We start from the raw sequence: 19,786 nt of genomic DNA, 5'->3' as shown, positions 1-19,786 counted from the left end.
CAGCTGAAAAAACAAGCCGAATAAGTCGAATATGGGGTAAGCCGAACGAAGCCAATGTAGATGTTAAAATGCATGCATCATATTAACAGGAATGTTTATCAGAATTAAGTAGCATATACTACATAGTATGCATTGTACTGACCATAATAACCTAGTAAAATGCACCATTTGAAATTGTTTCCACTCTTAGCTTTAGTAGAAAGCCTAGTTTGCATGGAATTGGACCTTGAAGAGCCATCTTCTGTGGCCTCGTTCGGCTTACCTTAAAAACGACACTATTCAACTTATTTTTTCAGTTAGGAACAGTATTTTTCTTTCACAATAATTCAGCCAGAAGAGTGTTTTTCAACCAGTTTCTGCCAAGTTTAAGCAAGCCGAATGGGGCTATGGGCCTGTTTAGTTCCCCTCCAAAACGTCAAATTTTTCAAGATTCCCCTGTCACATCAAATCTTTGGACGCATGCATGAAGCATTAAATATAAATAAAAAATAAAACTAATTACATAGTTTAGACGAAATCCACGAGACGAATCTTTTAAGCCTAATTAGACTATGATTGGACACTAATTGCCAAATAACAACGAAAATGCTACAGTATCGTTTTGCCAAAATTTTCGGATAAGTAAACTGGGCCTATGTATGCAAACTTCCAGGAGATTTTCCGGCGATCTTTCTTCCTCCTGAAAATGATGCTCTCTTCTATGATGTCAGGCCACATTTTCTACAACCCGGTGCTGAAAGCAGCACCACACATTTCCTGCTACCGGCATTCATGGTCTCATGGATGGCAGTAGCTTCACAAGATACTGTACATCCATTTGAAAAACAGAACAAGCAAGCGAGGTAAGGAAAAAAAACAATATTAACTCGTTGGCCCAACCAATTGGCAAAACCACAGGTACGGGAAACTAATAAAGAAGTGGAAAAGTCGCAGAGAAAGAGAAAGAGAGAGAGATGCCTGTCATTCTTGTAAGGGCCTGTTTAGATTTAAAAAAAAATTCGTAGTATCCGCCACATCGAATCTTGCTGGTATATGATAGAGTACTAAATATAGGCTAAAAAAAAACTAATTGTACAGTTGAGTGAGAAATCGTGAGACGAAACTTTTGAACTTAATTAGTCCATAATTAAACACTAATTGCCAAATACAAACGAAAATGCTACAGGTAACTAAAATCTAAAAAAAAATTGGGATCTAAACGAGGACCTAAATGAAGGAGGGGGCGCCATTGCCGCAGCTTTGTGAGGGTTGGTTGGTTGATGAAGTCCATAAATCCCGGTTGTACCAGGGCAGTGCTCCCCCAGCAAGCATTCAATGGCCCTTACTGCAGCTGGTGAGCTCTCTTCAATGCGGGCTCGGGCTCAGCCACCACTCTGCACTCTGATCTGATGTGGCCTACTGGGCCTTCCATCCCTCCAACGCCGCACGCCGGCCGGCTACATAAACCAGCTCCAACGCTACAAGCCGGGTTGAGAGGTGGGGAGCAGAGGGTTCAAGGGAGGGGACAGGTCGAGCAGCTCACCTTTCTCTGCTCGAGAACGAGAAGAGCAGCTCTCGTCTTGCTTGCTAGAACTTCTCAAGGTTCAGTTCAGTCCAATGGCGTCGAGCAGCAGAGCGGTGCTCTTCTTCGAGCTCCTGGCGTGCCTCCTCTGCCTCTTGGAGCTGTCCCAAGGTGCGTGCGCGAGCCTCTGTTTCACCTTCCGATACTGCAATGCTGATGAAAGACAGCCGAAACCATGTTACGGTTCCGACTGAAAAAAATAATCTAAAAAGTACGGATTATAACTCATGCGAATGCACGATACGCGTCTCTTTCAGTCATCTTCTTGCACTGTACTTACGATGTTCTTTTTCCCGTCGTTACCTGTTTGTTGGTTTCTGCCACTACCGGTTCAGAATGCGGAAGTGTTACACCACCGCTTGTTAGGAAGGATATAAAATCACTCACATCGTCATATATCGAATAAAGTAATGGTTTGGTTAGGAAGAAATAGCTAGCAACAGACAAGAATATATATGAAAGATATGCACCTGATATGCCATCCAGGTCCAGGGTGGCACGATGTCACAGCCTGTGTGATGTCGAGCGCACGTAAGCTCAATCAGATCAGAAGCATGTTCTGCCGAACTCAAGAAAAATACGATAGGATACCAAAACTCATAGCTTTTACAGCAGAACCAGAAAGAATCAAAGAATGACGCAGAGGCTTAACGGTAACTGACTAACAGTGCAACTGTTCGTCCTCCTGTCGCAGGCAAGGAGCCATTCTTCACCTTGAAGAACCTCCCGCCGCTCCAGAAGGCCAGCAGCTACCCCGCGGGGCGCGCGACGACGTACGACTACATCATCGTCGGCGGCGGCACCGCCGGCTGCCCGCTTGCGGCGACGCTGTCGCTCCGGTACAAGGTGCTGCTGCTGGAGCGCGGAGGCTCCCCGTACGGCAACCGCAACGTCTCCTACATGGAGAACTTCCACATCGGGCTGATGAACATGGCGCCGGACTCCTCGTCGCAGGCCTTCATCTCCACCGACGGCGTCATCAATGCCCGGGCCAGGGTGTTGGGCGGTGGAACCTGCATCAATGCCGGCTTCTACAGCCGGGCCAGCTCAAGGTATGCGACGATATGTTATGTTCTGCACCTCTGGTCGTCTATACTGGTTGTGATAGCTCCCCCTGTGCTGCTGTGCATGACAAAACAGGGAGATTTTTGCCCCCAAAATGAATCCACTTTTTTTTTACTATCCTTGCCCACAATGGGCAACATTAGATTCACACAAGAAGAACACAGGGCACAGGGGAGCAAAATCCTCAGAATGGAACCAAAATCAATCAAGTTAGCTTAAGCAATATACTGTGGCAGTGCCATCATTCAATCTATGTAGCCATCCAGCAAGCAGCAATCTGACCAGTCACTTTCGCAACAGAGAGCAGTGGTAGCGACAGGGTGAAATAAATGGTAAGGTCTGCCTGACTGCTCACATCCTGCACTATCTGCTACTATTACTCACTCTCTGCATTCCTGCACACTCATATTGAGCACCCTTTCCATTGATAACCCAGCACCATCAGCAACGACCAAAAAACGCCTATCAACATATCACTTTCCACAATAGCATTCAATTATCCATATATTTCTGGTGAATCGGACCTCAGGCTATATAGCCTACAGGCACTTGCATCGACTTCAATAGCTCAATCACACAGAAAGAAACTACCAAGTGAGCCAAATGCATGCTAAAGCAGCTAACTACCATACCGAAACAGGCAATCAAGCCTTGAGTGTGCTATCTCCTACACTTGAAGCACACGATACACTCACACTGCACTTGACTATATGTCTTGTCTTGGTCCCCTGGTTGGACATGTTCTAGTTTTCAGGCGCCATCACATGACTATTCTAAAATCAGCTATAGTTCTTATTCTTGAGAAATGGCATACAAAAGCGTGTTTGGTGGATAACCTGATGACTTAAGAGAAACATTCAGATACTTACTAGATTAGTGTGCATTGAAGTGCTTCGGCTGTGCCTGTAACACATGCTGTTCTCAGAATATAAAACCTTATTAAAGACCACCTCGTGTTTCTTGTCAGTCATACTGCTATCTACGTACCACAGCAGCGAACTAGATTCAGAAGAGGCAACAAGCAATATCACATGGGGTCATAACTGCTTTGACGCCATGGGCTATGGTAACTATGTTGACTGGACAGGTTGAGAAATAACCAAGGCCCTGTTTAGTTCCCTCCCAAAACGCCAAACTTTTCAAGATTCCCCGTCACATCGAATACGAAAACGCATGCATGAAGCATTAAATATAAATAAAAAATAAAACTAATTACAAAGTTTAGACGAAATCCACGAGACGAATCTTTTAAGCCTAATTAGACTATGATTGGACACTAATTGCCAAACAACCACGAAAACGCTACAGTGTCGTTTTGCTAAATTTTTCACGATCTAAACTGGGCCCAAGCCCCAGTACAGCTCAGACCAGCTACAACTAGGATCAAGATCCACCTACCAATTGATTTTTTTATAGTTTTCATGGATTTAAACTAGAAAAATTCAAGGTGTATTTTTTAAATAATAATACTGTTATGCCACAACCTTGTGTTCTTGTACCTACAGCTTTATCCAGGAGGTCGGCTGGGATGAAGACCTGGTGAACAAGTCCTTCCCTTGGGTAGAAAAGAAGATTGTCCAGTGGCCTAAGATCGCACCTTGGCAGGCCGCGCTAAGAGATGGGCTGCTACAAGCAGGTGTAGCCCCTTTCAATGGGTATACCTACGATCATGTTTCTGGAACAAAGGTGGGTGGAACCATCTTTGACGAGACTGGGTACCGCCACACGGCTGCCGACTTACTAGCAGCTGGAGATCCTAACAACCTGAGGGTGCTGCTCCATGCTAGTGTGCACAAGATAGTGTTTGACTCGCGACAAGGTAATAATTACCCATGTACATACATGTAAGCACCCTTCCGTAAACTGGTCATGTTACAAAGAAGATGAGTTAATGAAATATACCTAGAATAGAAAGAGTGAAAGTTACAGTAAATACGTACCATTTTCAGAAACATCATTCTGATGCAGGACGACTGAAGGCAAGAGCTATCGGAGTCCAATTCACTGATGAGAATGGGAGACACCACCAGGCATTTTTGAACAGCAACAAAGATAGTGAAATAATTGTATCTGCTGGTGCGATCGGTACCCCCCAGTTGCTGCTGCTCAGTGGGATTGGACCCAAGAATGACCTCAAGAATCATAACATTCCAGTGGTTCTCCATAACAAATATGTGGGTAAAGGGATGGCTGACAACCCCATGAACTCCATATTCATACCAACAAGAAGCCCTCCTCGGCAGTCTCTCATTGAAACTGTTGGAATAACTGGAGAAGGTGTGTTCATTGAGGCTAGCAGCGGGTTTGGTCAGTCATCAGAGAGTGTCCACTGCCACCATGGAATCATGTCTGCTGAGGTCTGGCATCTCTCTTGCCTACAGTTCCAAATTGCATAAATCTATTTTTTTTGCAAGCTTCATTTTGCACTTTGATGCTTTGTGTGCAGAGAGTAGAAGAGTAAAACAGATAGTTTGCAGCCAATGCCATACAAAATTAGAAAGCCTGCTTTTTTGTGCTAAATCAAGTATATCAACTAGGCAAAAGTTCTGATGTGCATATAGCACTTGGTATTAAGACCATAACTGAGAAAATAGAGCCATTCATTGCTACCAATGGACATGCATATGCATGTCATAGTACATTTTAAGAAATAAGCTCCTTGAGTCAGGTTTTATGTTTTTTTTATGTTCTTATATTTCAGAACCCCCCCACCCCCTTTGATGGCACACATGAGCTGAACTCATGCAATGCACTCGCAAATGACACCATAGCTTTCATGATTATGTGGAATTCATTGCCTGTTTGGTTTCATTAGCCTAATATGGTACCACACTGCATTCCTGCAAAATACAGATTGGACAGCTGTCTACCATTCCTCCGAAGCAAAGAACCCTGGAAGCAGCCCAGAAATACGCTCATAACAAACTTAATCTACCCAAAGAGGTATTCCACGGTGGTTTTATACTTGAGAAGATTGATGGTCCGCTGTCCACAGGCCATCTGGTCCTCACAGACACTGATGTCCAGAACAATCCAGCAGTTACCTTCAACTACTTCCGTCATCCACAGGATCTCAATCGTTGTGTCTATGGTATCAAGACCATTGAAAGGATACTCAAGACAAACCGTTTCTCTGAACTCTCTGCTGATGGTGCTGGGTTATCAATGGAAAGGGTGCTCAATATGAGTGTGCAGGCTAATGTGAACCTGATACCCAAGCATACAAATGACACAGAATCCCTGGAGCAGTTTTGCAAGGACACTGTGATCACCATCTGGCATTATCATGGTGGGTGCCATGTAGGGAAGGTGGTTGACCAGTATTACCGGGTGCTTGGAGTTTCAGGTCTCCGTGTGGTCGATGGCTCAATATTTTCTAAATCACCAGGGACCAACCCTCAAGCTACAGTCATGATGATGGGCAGGTACAGTACCTCACACAGATGAAACTTCCTTGTTTTGCTACAAAAGTTTAAATTCTAAGTGTAGAGACTGAATAGCTTTTTGTCATACTTATTGTTCAGATATATGGGAGTGAAGATCCTAAGGGAAAGGCTGGGACGAGCAGCTGGAGTGTAGTCGATTCCTGGACATTTGCTTTTTATTATGTGTGGCCTAGGAAAGAAATTACTAATTTTTTGTGGGATCCAGAATGAATCGCTAAAGAAAAACAAGCTATGTGTTTCATCTGTACCCAGTAATCATTCGTCTAATATGGTTGACTGAGCCCCTCTTTCTTCTTTTTTCTTGTTTATTAAGTGGATTTCGATAAACAAACTCTCATGAACCGCTCCCTCATCAGGCTTCGGTTGGATGTTGTCGTATTCACCTCAATCCATATGAGTTGGGGTGGATTGGGGTGGAATTTAGTTTAAGTTTCACTCCAATTCACCTCAACCCATGTGGATTGATGCGAATCCGACTACATCCAAACAAGGCCTTAAAGGAAAATTGAGGTTGTTTAACAATATCACCCCAAACGAAATAAAATCCATGGCGGAGTGCTGTATATCAACAAAAGAGAAGAAAATCCATTCATAAAATTCAATAATCTGACTTTATTGCCTCAGAAAGTGTTTGGTGTAACTCTGCTACATAAGTTTCCTCTTTGAGGGGAAGAATGAAAAGGAAAATCGCGATGCATCGAGAGCTCAACAGATTACATCTGCTCATCATTTTACTCGGGTGGAACTAAAGAGACTCCGAAATCATCAATTAACAGCACCCAACACATAAAACAATGCATTTGTTCCAAAAATAATAATAATTCTAGAGCCTTACAGGTATCCTGAGACCGTCATAGCTAAGCTGGATGTCAAGACCCTCTGTTTGCATCAGCCTGGCAAGATCACTGTTTACTTTCTCATGGTCCATCAAATGCATCATTCCTGAAGACATCATTCAATACAACTTAATCATTGGCAAGACCAGACAAACTGTATAAACAATGAAATATGGGACATTAGCCTTGTAATGAAATCGGGTCAAATAATTATAAGCATCGATGTCTATAAACAAGAAAGGATATCACTTGAGCTTCTAATGCTTCAATGATGGGGAAAAGGGGGGAATCATCGAATGCTAACAACAGTAAGTTCTCAACAGTGATGGTGATGGGCGTATATCTAGTCTTATCTTTCATTAGTATTGGGAAATAGTATCAAATAAGGGTAAAAGTTTCCAATATTCTCAGAATTAAATTATGAAGTTACGACTATCTCTATATTCTTGCCGTGGCATAAATATAGCCACAAAGGGATTGTAGTTCAGTGGTTCATTGGTTCAACGCACCCAAGCAAAGGCAAACACATTTTCATGTTGCCGACTTATAAAATAATCATGCAAGCTTTTCTCTAGCAAACTAAGCAGTCCGTGAAAGAGTGAGCTTTGTACTCGTACAACCATTGGGAAACGAAATGCAAGAGTCAACAAATTTTAAAACAAAAGCATGTGTACGAGTGGTCAGTGAGTTCCTACCAGTAAAGAGTGTTTTCTTTGGTTTGATTTTCCTAACTTCCTCAAGGGCCTGCACAGTTTAAGGATACATCAAAAGGATTCCAGTGAACAAGTTAGGATATGTTATAGTAGAGCTTTAGGACTAACCCTTGGTAGTCCAAAGTGTGTCGATGAAGAACGATCAGGTCTTAGAGCATCCTGTACAAAGTTATCCACCAAACTTAGATGCAATCAGACATTAATAGTTGAGAAAGATGCACAAGAAGTTAATAATAAGAAAAGCTTTAGAGCTTTGCCGTAAATCCAATAACTTTATGATGTAACAGTTAGAAGCAAATAATTGTTATATATGATACCATTATAAGAAGTTCACAGTTTTCCAGAAGCTTGTATGTTTCTTCAGGTATATCACTGACATCACTGCATCCATCACAGAAATTCAGACAAGAGACCTTACAGCAACACAGTACATTGTAGCAAAATTAACCTTGCACTGAACTTGGTCTACCTTATATAGCATACATCACCAAAACGAAAACCAAGAGAGTGGTAACCCTGACCGTGCCAAACAGGTAAAGGAATCACCTGAGATGAAGAAACCGCAGCTTCAGAAAGTAATATGAAGCACTTCTATCTTTTAGATGATTATTGAAATACGGTTAGTATGCACCGATATAGAAGGAAAGGCAAATGAAGGGGCAGTTACTTTAAAGAACAAATGATAGTTTCTTGACAGGTCTACTAAAATTCACATGCTGGCAAGTATTGCCAGTTTGCTTCTGGCAGTCATTCTAACCCAAATCACTGAAAATAGAGCTCAAATTGCTCATTTACTAAAGCGAAATGCTTCAATACATGAGTACAATCCATTCAAACAATTCCCTTACAGATAGGTATTTCATTTATAATTGAACAAGCACCCAAGTTTTTGAACCATTTCATCAGTTTGTTTGTGCCAATAAGTTCTATTACTTAAACATTCTCAATTAATTAATTGAACCTGTCACATGATAATTCACCAAAATAAGGCAATAAGCACAAGTTTATAACTGTGAATCCCAATCCCATACAGCATCCACTGAGTCAAGGAGGGTACTTTGCGATTATAAAACATAATGACACAGGTATGGGGCATTTGCTAGTTACAGCTTCCTATTACAAACCTCAAGATTGTGAACCATAAATGGTTCTTCTTTTATAATGTTGAATTGCAATGCTGAAACTGCTGCTCCAGGTATAACTACACTTGTGTCGATCAGGTAATAGTGGGTCATCTTCATCACCTGTCACAGAAAAACAAATAAATGAGCCAGTTTTTGTGATCAGGACAAAAACGAAAAGAAGACAATGATCTTTTTAACAGATATTTCACTTATCATTTGCTACTGTTTTAAAATGACCAGTCAATTGGCTAGACAGTTGTCTATCTATGTAATCCGTAAAATTTGTCTTGTCTTCAATACAGTAACAGAGGCCGGGGTGGGGGGGGGGGGGGGGGGGTGTGGGAATCCAACCTCATAATCACGCTCCGCCACATAAATTGGGATCGTTGACTGAACATTGTTCGTCCAATCACGAAGACAATCAAGCCCTGCACCGGAGACGTTATCTTTATCATTTTTATGAAAAAGGCGAGATAAAAAGGACATGGAGTGTTGTCCCAACTGATACCAACACCAGTGCTTTAAGTTAAACAGTTACAACATGACCAAAAAGTAGCAAAGGTTACAGACCTCCAATGGCATCAGCATGAGAATGGGTAATAATGACACCATCGATCGTCCTCAAACTGAAAAGTAGGAGTGAACACTTTTCATGACCAACTTTGCAACCAAACAAACTGTGAATATTGTATCAGATCAGATCAAAGACAGCACCCAAACGTGGGGAACCACTGGAGAGCCGAGTGGTAGAAGAACCTGAGAAGAATAAACAAACCATAAGCTAGTTATTCGGATCAGAGAAAAAATGAAGCAAAGCAAGTTGTAGGGCTCATTGATAGCACATACTTGCCGGCATCAACGACGATGTTGGTGGTGCCAGACGCGGTGACGTGGCGCAGAAGGATAGAGGTGTTGCGCCTCCTGTTTCGATTCCCCGGCTCAGCCGCCTTGGTACAAACCTGCATGCAGGACAAGACAAAGCAAGCTACAATGAGCAACAAAAAGGCAGCATAGACGATGCAATGTTGTTGGGCAATATAGAGAGATGGTGAATGAGGCAAATGGCATACGGGGCAAGTCTTGGTAGGGTGGGTGAGGCAGCTGACGCGCGGGATGCCCTCACTGGTGCCCGTGCCGAGGAAGATGAGCTCGGACTGCAGCCGCTGGTCCTCCTCCGACGTCGAGGAGCCAGAAACGGTGCCTCCACCGGAAGACGAACGTGCGACGCTGCTGTAGAAGGAGCGCGCTGGAAGAGAAACAAGCAAGCAAACAAGAGGGAGGCGTTACGTCGAGCAGCTGATACGCAGCCGCGCGGGCCGTAAGTTTTCGTACAGCTTGGCGCGCTTGCCGCACCGGATCGGAGGCGCGGGTGGAGGGCAAGCCGCGGCGAGGACGTGGACGAGGAGGGAGCGAAGCGCGTCGCGGCCGCGGTGGCGAGGCCGGGGAACGCGTGCGCGATGCGCGACGCCGGCGGCGCCATGTGCGGGGCCTGCGCTCGCAGGAACGCCGCAGCGATCGCGCCCGTAGCGGCGCGGGGAATCGTCGTCGCCGCCGGCGGTGGCGGTAGCGGCAGCAGCAGCGGCCGATTCAGTGGCGGAGGCGGGTGCGGGTCCCTGACCAGCGTCCGCTTGTCGCGGGGCGGGGAGGGACGCTGGCAGGTGGACCCGGGGTGCCCGTGCGCGTCTGGTGACAGAGAAAGGTCCAAAAGGTTTTGTGTACTGTGCTCGGAAAAGCGTACGTCAACTGACAGGTAGGCCGAATATCATCCGGTCCCGCATGTCGGTGAAAGGGCCTTTGACAATGTGACCCACTATCCACGGAGCTCTGGACTCGATTGGGCCGGGCCGACGAATATACCCATCGTTTCATCCGTTTCCCTTTGCCCAAAGCCCCCCAAACGTGCGGTGTCTCTCGATCAGTCGATCCTGCATCTCTGCACCTCCCCGGAGACAATCGACTTCGCCGGCTTGCCCCGCCGGCGACGACAGGCAAGTGCGCCACGCTCCTCTCTCTCTCTCTCTCTCTCTCTCTCTCTCTCTCTCTCTCTCTCTCTCAATTTTTCTGTTAGACGTGAGGACCAACTTGAGACATGGTGTTCGCTTGATCTTGGCACAGTGTAGGTCGTAGGAATGATCGATTCTTAGCAGCGCTCATGCTTCAGTTCACGACATAGAGAAAGGAAAAAAACTCTTGACTATTGGATGGGTGAATAGTATTCGGCGTCCGTAACCGAACATCAGTTTATGTTACTAATATGGCGGGGCTCCCAGATTCACTGAAAAAAAATCATTTGTCTCGGGACTCGCTTAAAAAACTAGATCCTAATATGAGCACCCTTGCTGATTCTGAAATATCCAACCAGAGCACTGGTTTCTTCCCTATGCAATCTGTAGTGGCGACGGGAGATACTCATTAAATCATGTCAGTTTTATACATCTTTGCTACTGGTTTGGTGGCTTATTACTACCAAAAAAAATACTTCCTCTGATTCAAAATAGATATCATTTTAGGATTCCTTCTGGTTAACTTTGACACCAATATACACCATATGAGAATTGTGTACATTGACAATGTATGATAGATAGTACTACATTCATCACGAAAAAGTACTTATATTATTTAATTATCTTTATTTTAAATGCTAGGTTTTTAATAGAATTTTTTAGTGCCTGTTTCGTTTCTAAAATTTTGCAAAATTTTTCAAGATTCCCCGTCACATCGAATCTTTAGACGCATACATGAAGCATTAAATATAAATAAAAAATAAAACTAATTACACAGTTTAGACGAAATTCACGAGACGAATCTTTTAAGCCTAATTAGACTATGATTAGACACTAATTGCTAAATAACAACGAAAGTGCTATAGTACTATTTCCCAAAAATTTTCGAACTAAACAAGGCCTTAGTCTAAGTATCACTTTGTAGAACATGCTGATGTCCTAAACGTCATGTATTTTGAATCAGAGGTAGTAGCGTGTCTTGCTCAGAACTCTCAATTTACTGTTAGGTGGGTGGTTAATCCTTGTAGTGTAAGCTGGCCATCACCATTTTCTTCTGTTGCAATGAACCGTGCGAAGAGTTAAATGTTTGCACTGTGGTTTATATGTGCCCCTTCTTCAAGTGAAGGTCACAATTTTTTACTTGTTTTTCCTTATGCGTGGGAGTTCTTTCATTTTCAGGCACAGTGGAGCACGGAGGAGGAAGTACACTGCTGTGAATGGGAAATGCCATGAACAAAGACAAAGTTCATGATAAGGAAACTCACTGGAACAAGTAGCGATATAACTGAGAAGACATCTGTGGAAAAGGTGAAGGGTCCAGATCTGCTTGAGCGAGCAAAGGAAGAGATCGAGGCTCTTGCTGGAGCTGTTCATACTAAGATGGAGCACCATTCCAGTCCTCATGAGAAGGAAGGTAAAATTATCTAGAATGATGTTACTTCACCTTTGCTACCCTGTATATTAAATATGAAAAGGAATGGAGAGCGAGAATCTGGAGGATAAGAAGAAAGAAATGATATTAATGGTGCCTTGAATCAACTCGCATCTTTGCACTTTTTTATAGTGGTTTTTATAGTATAATCTTTTACCCTGCGTATTGTTCATCTTTACCAACTGAAGCTAAAATACAACTTTAGCTACTTACCAATAGAATGTGTCATCCTTCATACCAAAGACATTGGATGTAATTCACCAAAAAACCATTCAGCCCATATACTATAGCTCAGTGACGAAGCCAGAAAAAAATTTAGGAGGGGTTGAACAAAAGAATAGAGGTTTTTTTATCTTCTCTTAACCTTAGCCCCTCCTACCTAATACATGTATGCATAAAATTTTAAGGGAGGACTTAGGAAAACTCCACGTGCTTAGGATGGGTAGGGGGGGGCTGAAGCCCCCCTAGCCCCACCGCTGGCTACGTCCCTGCTATAGCTTGACCTTGTCATTTATCGACGTCATTTGCAAACTATAATGTGATTCATGATGAGAGCCATTAATTTTACAGTAAAACAACTGCAAATGTGAAAGTTCGGGTTGCTTCTCCTTTTAAGAGCATGTGCTGTCCCTTTGTTTGTATTAATGAAAAAACATGTCTTGTGCATTTGTCTTAATTCTTTCACCGTTTTTGGGAAAGAGTAGGTTTGTTCAACATTTTCCCCCTGAAAGATCACAAAAGTATGACCGAGAACATTAGCATGCAGACATTTTCAGACTTGCAGAAAGGACTTCTGAACATATTGAGTTCATAATGGTTGTCATTGCCCAAGAATTAAAATTTACTGATGCTTAATCATAGAATTTTGTGTATATCCTTTCAAGTATAGAAATACTCTTAGCTCTACTAAAGTACTGCTTTTTAGATGCTATTTGAAAAACAGGAACAGGGTTCAATGGTTGTTTAGAACCTTATAGAACATCTTAATTCCAAGTTTGTAATGCTATTTTCATGCTTGGTGGTGATTTTGAATCAATATTACTAACACCACTTCAATTGAGAGCTTTATCCTCAGTACGATGCGGATCTGAAATCTGAATACATGCAGAATCACATAAGGAAGACAAGGAGGGGAGCCTGCACAAAATAAAAACCCACACGAATGAAACTCACGGAACAAGTGCTGACATAAATGAGAACACGCCAGTCGACAAAGTCAAAGGCCCGAATGTGTTTGAGCGTGCCAAGGAAGAGATTGAAGCTATTGTCGAAGCTATCCATCCGAAGAGTGGATCAGACAGTAAGTGAAGACTGAGACCTCTGGGGCTGTTTTGCCTTCACTGGCTGCAGAAGCTAACATGAGGTCATGAGCTACCAGATAGACACATCCTTTCAAAGATGTCCACCCAGGTGGTGTTTTGTATAAGCGTTCTGGAGCTGTAAAAGCTAAGAGCTAACTTGTTTGTATGCTACACTGTTTTCCGTTGTGCCATTGTGGTTTGTTTGACCAGAGGTGTGTAGAAATACTCAACGTGGAATTGTGATGCTTAAATTGTTGTGCTTGACAGAGCATATCTTGTTTCGGCAACTCACTATGTTCCGGAAGTTGTAATAAGGCCAGTCTCAATGGGATTTCATCGGAGTTTCATGGATATTAAATATGCTAATGTGGCAGCGTATTAATAAAGAGAGAGATGATAAGTGTTTCATGGGAGCAGAGAGAGTTTCAAGGGGATGAAACTCTTTTGCATTATTTCCAAAATAGGATGTGTTGGAAACTGGGACATGAAACTCCCTTTTGAGACTGGTCTAAGAAGAGTAATCATGAAATAGAGCATAAATCTATTAATTTTTTTTTAGTGGAAGCCCATTACTAGGTTGTGGTTCTCTAAGAGATCAATGCTTATAGTTTGAGGGAACTACAAAATTGCTGGTGCTTTGAACCATTATTGCAAGTTTGTTATTAGGAAAAACTGCAAATTGTTTCATGTTTTGTCGAGCTAAACCAATTTTTTATGAGTGTTCTAAAATTAGACTAGATTTTAGAATAATTTTAAATTGCATAACTCCTAACAGGGGATGCTTTTTCAATTAAATCATTTTTATAAAGTCTATTTGTTCACTAAACTTTCAACATAATCTGCAAAAAAAAAAAAACATCTGCAGTTTAAATGTGGGCCAGAAGCGAGCAGAATTCTGGTTGAAACAAGCCCAGCCCAAGCCGCCGTCGCTTTCACCTCCCCGTCGGGATTTTTCCCGACTCCCTTCGCTTCCCGAAGCAACAGCGCTGCGCGCAGAGCAAGGCGGCCATGGCAACGGCGGCGGCGCTATCTCATCCGGCATCAATGGACGCGCGCGGGTGGGATGAGGCATCCTACCGCCGCGGCATCCTCCGTGCCCGCGACCTCTCGTCCCGCACCCTCTTCCGTGCCGTGTTCTTCGAAAACAGCGACGACCCGGACCCCGACGTCCTACTAGCCGCCGCCTCCAGCGACGGCTCCCTCGCCTCATTCTCACTTTCATCCTGCATCTCCGCTGGCTCCGCTGCCTCCCAGGTTCGTACCCTTTGGCAAAAGCTCATTTTTGCGGGACTCACGTAGTCACGTCCAGAGAGGAGGCGTAGGCGTGAGTTTTTCTTGGTCTTGTTCGCAGGTTGAGACCGCTGCCGCTCTGGTCGACCCCGTCTGCATCGTGCAGGCGCACAGAGGCCCCGCCTACGACGTCAGGTTCTACCCCGATCCGCAGCAGCCGCTGCTCTTCAGGTGACTGACCGAATGTTTGACTTATGCTGTTTCGCTTCTCCATGGCAATGTTATTCATTTGGTCGGAGACGGTGATGTGTTAACGGTGATGTGGTTCTTTGGTTGCTTACTTCCTTGTGGCAGCTGTGGTGACGACGGCCGCATCAGGGGCTGGAGGTGGCATGAGATGCAGAGCTGCCTTGTCCCGCTCTCCCTGCAAGGTGCTGCATTCAAACTTCCATTCTTTTCTGACGTTTTTTCTTTCATGAGTGGGCATATGCTTTACCAAGCCACTAGGGCATTGCTACAGCACAGGTGCTCAAAAAAAGGCGCACATTTTTTACAAAGGTGTAGGTTTGATGTAAATTTCGCCTTCACAGTGGAATTGTTCCGGGAGGCAAATAAAATCTAGAATCTTGCCAGTGCAGAGCATGATTCATTTGAAAACGTTTCATAGCTGCTACTCATTTTATCTATAAAATGCAGCCATATCTTTTATAGTCTTTTTTTGTGAGTGTTGCGCCTTGAAGGCTTGAACCAGCACACAAGTTGATAACCTTTCAATTTTGAATCAATACAATATAGTTGTGTTGATACAAGGAGAAAGGGGAAAAAGAAACAAGCATCTCTGTGGAATTGCGCCTAAAATGGCATAGCGTATCTTCTACATTTCAATTATTTTTATTGCTTCTACCAATTTTTATGTTACCTTTTTTTCACAGGGGATCATCTCGAACCAGCACTTGACTTGGTCAACCCTCAGCATGAGTAAGATTCTATGATAAGACTGCGCATCTCATAGACCTTCCAGTTTACACCGTTTATTCTAACAGCTGTACCATCCCATGAATCTACCCTGTTTCAATTGTTGCTGCTGGCAATTTTGTAGGGGTCCTTGGGGTGCTCGGTCTCCAATACCTGAAAATAATGCCATTGCAATTAATAAACAGGTTAACGACTGAAACTTTTCATGTTTTTACATCCTCCAATAGTGTGACGGTCCCAGATGTCCACTCATGCATATTGCTTGGTTCAGCATATCTTATTTGCTGGTATCCTTGTCCTTCCAAACAGGATGGATCCATTTTGGCAGCAGCGGGGGATGCATGTGCTTACTGCTGGGATGTGGTATGTATTTTCTTAAGGTAAATGCTACCTATAGGAGTCTTGAACACACATAGAAGGAACTGCACTTCTGCTTTAGAGTCTTTATAAGCTTGGATAATGTTATGGTGAAATGTCTATCGCCGTCGCGCCAAGACAAGTGGCTGAAGGGTGGGCCGCAGCGAGGAACGCCAGAGCGCGGTCACCATTCAGTTCGCGTCAACCGCGTCACCAGGAAGTTCGCGTCTCCATTTCACGATCCGAACAATTAGGAATGCTAGTTAGTTGGTTTTGTTATCCCTTAAAGTTAGCTAATGAGTTGTTAGGATTTTCATATAAGTATGGAACAGTTTGTTAATGAGAAGGTTAGCCAGAGATTGAGATTAATCTCTCTCGCTCCCTGGCGTTCTAGCTCGCGTTCTCGCTCTCTCTCTCTCGTGCATTCCAGCCCTAGCTTCGGCGCCGAGCACGGCACCGCCAGTTCGCCGCTGGGCGTTCAAGCATCGCCCCTCGACCTCCCACTCATATCACCTACGCAGTAACCCAAGCTCCAACAGATAACACCAGTGTTTTGCTTGAGGAGGTATCTGAAACTAGTGCTGATCATGGCTGCTTCTCTCAGGAGACTGGTAAATGTAAAATCAAATTCAAGGGGCATGCTGATTATTTGCACAGCGTTGCTGTTCGTGAGTCAAACCACCAGGTTATTTGATTATGTTGGTTTTCCATTATTTGATGTTTATCTCGCCTATATTATGTACCATATGTGATATGGTTACTAACTGATTTATTTTTGGTCAGGTTATAACAGGATCAGAGGATGGGACAGCTCGTATCTGGGGTGAGTGATGATTTCAAATCCATCATTTTTTTTTCTTGTCATGTGCATCACGTGTAGCTTGATTTTCTTCATTTATCTGAATTGTATAACAGAAATTTGCAAATTCAGCACAATGTTAAGAAGTTTACCTGTTTATTCTGTACAAAAGAAAAACATGAACATGCTCTAGCAGCCTCTGTTCTACTGACTATTTGTTAGTTTCTTTTTTTTTTCTTTCCTGCACATAAGATCTTGTTTACCCATTTTAGTTAAATATTTAAACTGTTTATTGCCATTTAAAGCTACAAGTGCCTGAATTTGTGTCCATGCTTGTTCTTGCTGTTTTTGCACATTGCAGATTGCAGAAGTGGGAAGTGCACGCAGGTTATACATCCAGTAAAGAGCAAGGCATTTGATAGTTCTTGGGTCAGCTGTGTTGCCATTGATGCAAGTGAAAGTTGGCTGGTATAACTTCATGTCTTTAGACGTTTTTAAATGGTTTAAACTTGTACATCAAGTATCTTGCTACTTATAACCAGTTTGCTTTCCTTATATTCTGTTCAATATATATATATATATATATATATATATATAATCCTCACGTCATCTTCAGGCCTGTGGCACGTCTAGTGGTATATCAGTTTGGAGCCTTCTCTCAAATGAGTGCATCTTTAATTTGGACTGTCATGCTCCTGTTCAAGATTTATTGTTTGACAAGAATCAAGTGAGTACTTGTCCCTCCATCTCTTACATCCTATCTAAACTAGCATCCAATAAACATATTTAGATATATCATTTCGGCATTTGTGTTACCAAGCTTAAAGGCTGTAGCTGAGTTGCTGATCCAAATATTTGATCACTCAAGTTATTTCCATTATCTCATTTGGTTAAGGTGTATATTCAATAATTCTTTAGTGTCCTTTTCCAAGCTTCCATTAACTATTTGATAGCAGATCTAATTAGGTCTATGAATTTCTAAATCTGTGCAGATCAGGAAATTAATAGTTCATGTCCTTAAGAAAAAAGGCTGTATGTTTGTGCGGGAAAAATGCAAACAAAATAGAGGTTATTCATAGTATGATTTAGCATGCAGCTTGCCACCTTTTGAAGCTTTGCAGTTTTACTTCATAAGACAACACAATGGGAACAAGAGTTGACTCTTTCATCTTTCATATGGATAGTAGGATTTAAGTTGTACTCCGCACAAAAGAATGCAATTCTAGCATAGTAATGTGTTAAAGTATCTTGAATCTTGAGTTTGACTACCTATAAATAAAAAAATATTAATATTTGTAATATCAAATAAATACCTATATTTGCCATGAGATATATTTTCATACTTATTTGGTGTCACAAACATTAATATTTGGTCAAACTTTAAACACATTAACCAAGAATGCACCTAGAATTGCATTCTTTCTTGGGCTGTAGTAACACTATAGCTGAACAAGCCCTTATTCTTCATAAGAAGAACATGGTTTTTGAATGCTCTCATTTACTTTAGTTGAGGTTTATAGCATCCATTATTACTCAACCTTGTTATATACAAAAAACATACTAACTGGACCTTCGTTTCCCCTTTTCATTTCATTTGCATCCCTTCAGATTTTAGCAGTTGGTGCTGAACCTGTGCTCTCCCGTCTCACAATAAACGGGAACAGTCCTTTCACAAATAAAATGTGCTCCTCAGTCGGCGTTTTCTGTCTCGATGCATTCATCTGGGGTATGTGCCTATCTTCTTGCTGCTCCTCATTTGATTTTACTTCTTGGTTGTGTCCTCCCCTAATTCTGGTTCTATGCAATCTGTTTATGTCATTCAGATGGCAGCTGTTGCTGGATACGGAGGTCTGGTGGATGTGATCTCAGAAGTTGGGAGCCATCTGTGCACATTCCGTAGCCGGGGCCTAGATAAGTAAATGACCCATGATCTCCCTCTGAACAGCACGGAGAAAAGATCACATTGAGTCTTGCTACGCAATGTAAGGGTTGTATCTTTTTGCGCTGCAGTTGCACATGTTTCATGCAATGTTGCAGCTGACAATGCTCTACTGACCAAGATAGCTAGACGGTAAAAACATTTGCTACTAGTTCGAGCTAAACAAAGTTCTGTTCTAATTCTCACTCGTCTACCCTAGGCCCCTAGTTGGGTTTTGATGATTAATGACGACACGAGATTACTACGACTAGCGTAGTGTTTTGCAGAGGCAATTTGAGTTAGGTCATGGTAATGGCAATTGATTGGGCAATTATGGTTTTCATGCCCCCGTCGATGGAATTCGTTTCGGTTTTTAAAGGATGGACCACAAGGTTAAGGACGGCTAGTTCTAAGTGTCATTTGCAGTTGAAGTGACACTTATAGTAGTTTAGTACTTTGTTTTTCCTTTGGCCGTACTATTAAAGGGGTATGGACGAGTAGCTTGACCTAGATGAGACTAGTGGGTTAGGTGTGGTGCACACTTATCAAACCTAGCACTAGGTAGCTCCAGAATAGCCATAAGATCAATTGGAGTCAATTTCATTTATATAGAATTTCGAGTTGAAAGTGAATGGAGGGTCAAATGACTGATTGAACGCTGGTCTGGTTGTGATCGGATGCTGGAGGGTGAGTTCGGTCAGTTCATTTGATCAACTGCAGTCATCTGGTACTGACCGGACGCTGAGTGGAGGAGCACCGGACGTTGGGGTGCCTGCGTTCGGTCGACTCCAGAGAGGTTTTAGAGGCTTTTTCTTGACCGGATGTGTTCGGTGGGTGCTAACCGGATGCTGGTCAGAGTCCGGTCAGAGGTTAACGACTCTCTCTGACAGTGGCAGACACAACTGACCGGAGCGTCCGGTCACCCTGACCGAAGCGTCCGGTCAGCCCGCAGAGTGATGACTTAGCCTTCAAACATTATGTTTTGAATGAGGGGGTATAAATACTTAGTACACTCGTCCATGGGAT

The 19,786-nt window shown here is 43.0% G+C and overlaps 3 protein-coding genes and 1 pseudogene across 5 annotated transcripts; 3 read left to right on the top strand and 1 right to left on the bottom strand.

Moving 5' to 3' along the window:
* Window positions 1-1,140: 1,140 nt before the first annotated feature.
* Window positions 1,141-6,359, top strand: LOC136549788 (protein HOTHEAD-like). Its single transcript, XM_066541194.1, has 6 exons — window positions 1,141-1,672; window positions 2,256-2,613; window positions 4,132-4,445; window positions 4,595-4,983; window positions 5,480-6,051; window positions 6,151-6,359. The coding sequence occupies exons 1-6, from the start codon at window positions 1,597-1,599 to the stop codon at window positions 6,203-6,205; spliced, it is 1,764 nt and encodes a 587-aa protein (XP_066397291.1). The 5' UTR covers window positions 1,141-1,596; the 3' UTR covers window positions 6,206-6,359.
* Window positions 2,578-10,730, bottom strand: LOC136549789 (putative hydrolase C777.06c). 3 transcript variants are annotated; one of them, XM_066541196.1, is made up of 13 exons: window positions 10,078-10,730; window positions 9,816-9,991; window positions 9,592-9,704; window positions 9,460-9,501; window positions 9,316-9,371; window positions 9,097-9,173; window positions 8,746-8,865; window positions 8,091-8,167; window positions 7,939-8,002; window positions 7,730-7,780; window positions 7,604-7,652; window positions 6,908-7,014; window positions 2,578-2,683 (listed from the first exon to the last, which is right to left on the bottom strand). In XM_066541196.1, the coding sequence occupies exons 1-13, from the start codon at window positions 10,223-10,225 to the stop codon at window positions 2,609-2,611; spliced, it is 1,155 nt and encodes a 384-aa protein (XP_066397293.1). In that variant the 5' UTR covers window positions 10,226-10,730; the 3' UTR covers window positions 2,578-2,608. The 3 variants fall into 3 exon arrangements, with proteins under 3 accessions (XP_066397293.1, XP_066397295.1, XP_066397292.1); XM_066541198.1 differs by lacking the exon at window positions 2,578-2,683 and adding an exon at window positions 4,865-5,001; XM_066541195.1 differs by lacking the exon at window positions 2,578-2,683 and adding an exon at window positions 4,898-5,024.
* A 1,235-nt stretch (window positions 10,731-11,965) lies between these two features.
* On the top strand, window positions 11,966-13,819 carry LOC136549790 (uncharacterized; annotated as a pseudogene).
* Window positions 13,820-14,367: 548 nt separating this feature from the next.
* LOC136551673 (THO complex subunit 6-like) lies at window positions 14,368-18,960 on the top strand. The gene is given in 13 exon segments (XM_066543217.1): window positions 14,368-14,735; window positions 14,833-14,942; window positions 15,066-15,142; window positions 15,644-15,689; window positions 15,811-15,871; window positions 15,996-16,049; window positions 16,648-16,728; window positions 16,827-16,866; window positions 17,204-17,310; window positions 17,459-17,569; window positions 18,451-18,498; window positions 18,500-18,568; window positions 18,666-18,960. Coding segments are annotated over 13 exon segments (1,146 nt in total). The 5' UTR covers window positions 14,368-14,489; the 3' UTR covers window positions 18,762-18,960.
* Window positions 18,961-19,786: the final 826 nt, after the last annotated feature.

Source organism: Miscanthus floridulus, chromosome 4 (assembly GCF_019320115.1).
Source record: "Miscanthus floridulus cultivar M001 chromosome 4, ASM1932011v1, whole genome shotgun sequence".
In the NCBI taxonomy this organism is placed as follows: Eukaryota; Viridiplantae; Streptophyta; class Magnoliopsida; order Poales; family Poaceae; genus Miscanthus; species Miscanthus floridulus.
Note: the sequence above shows the minus strand (reverse complement) of the source record. Positions and strands in the feature narration are given on the sequence as shown.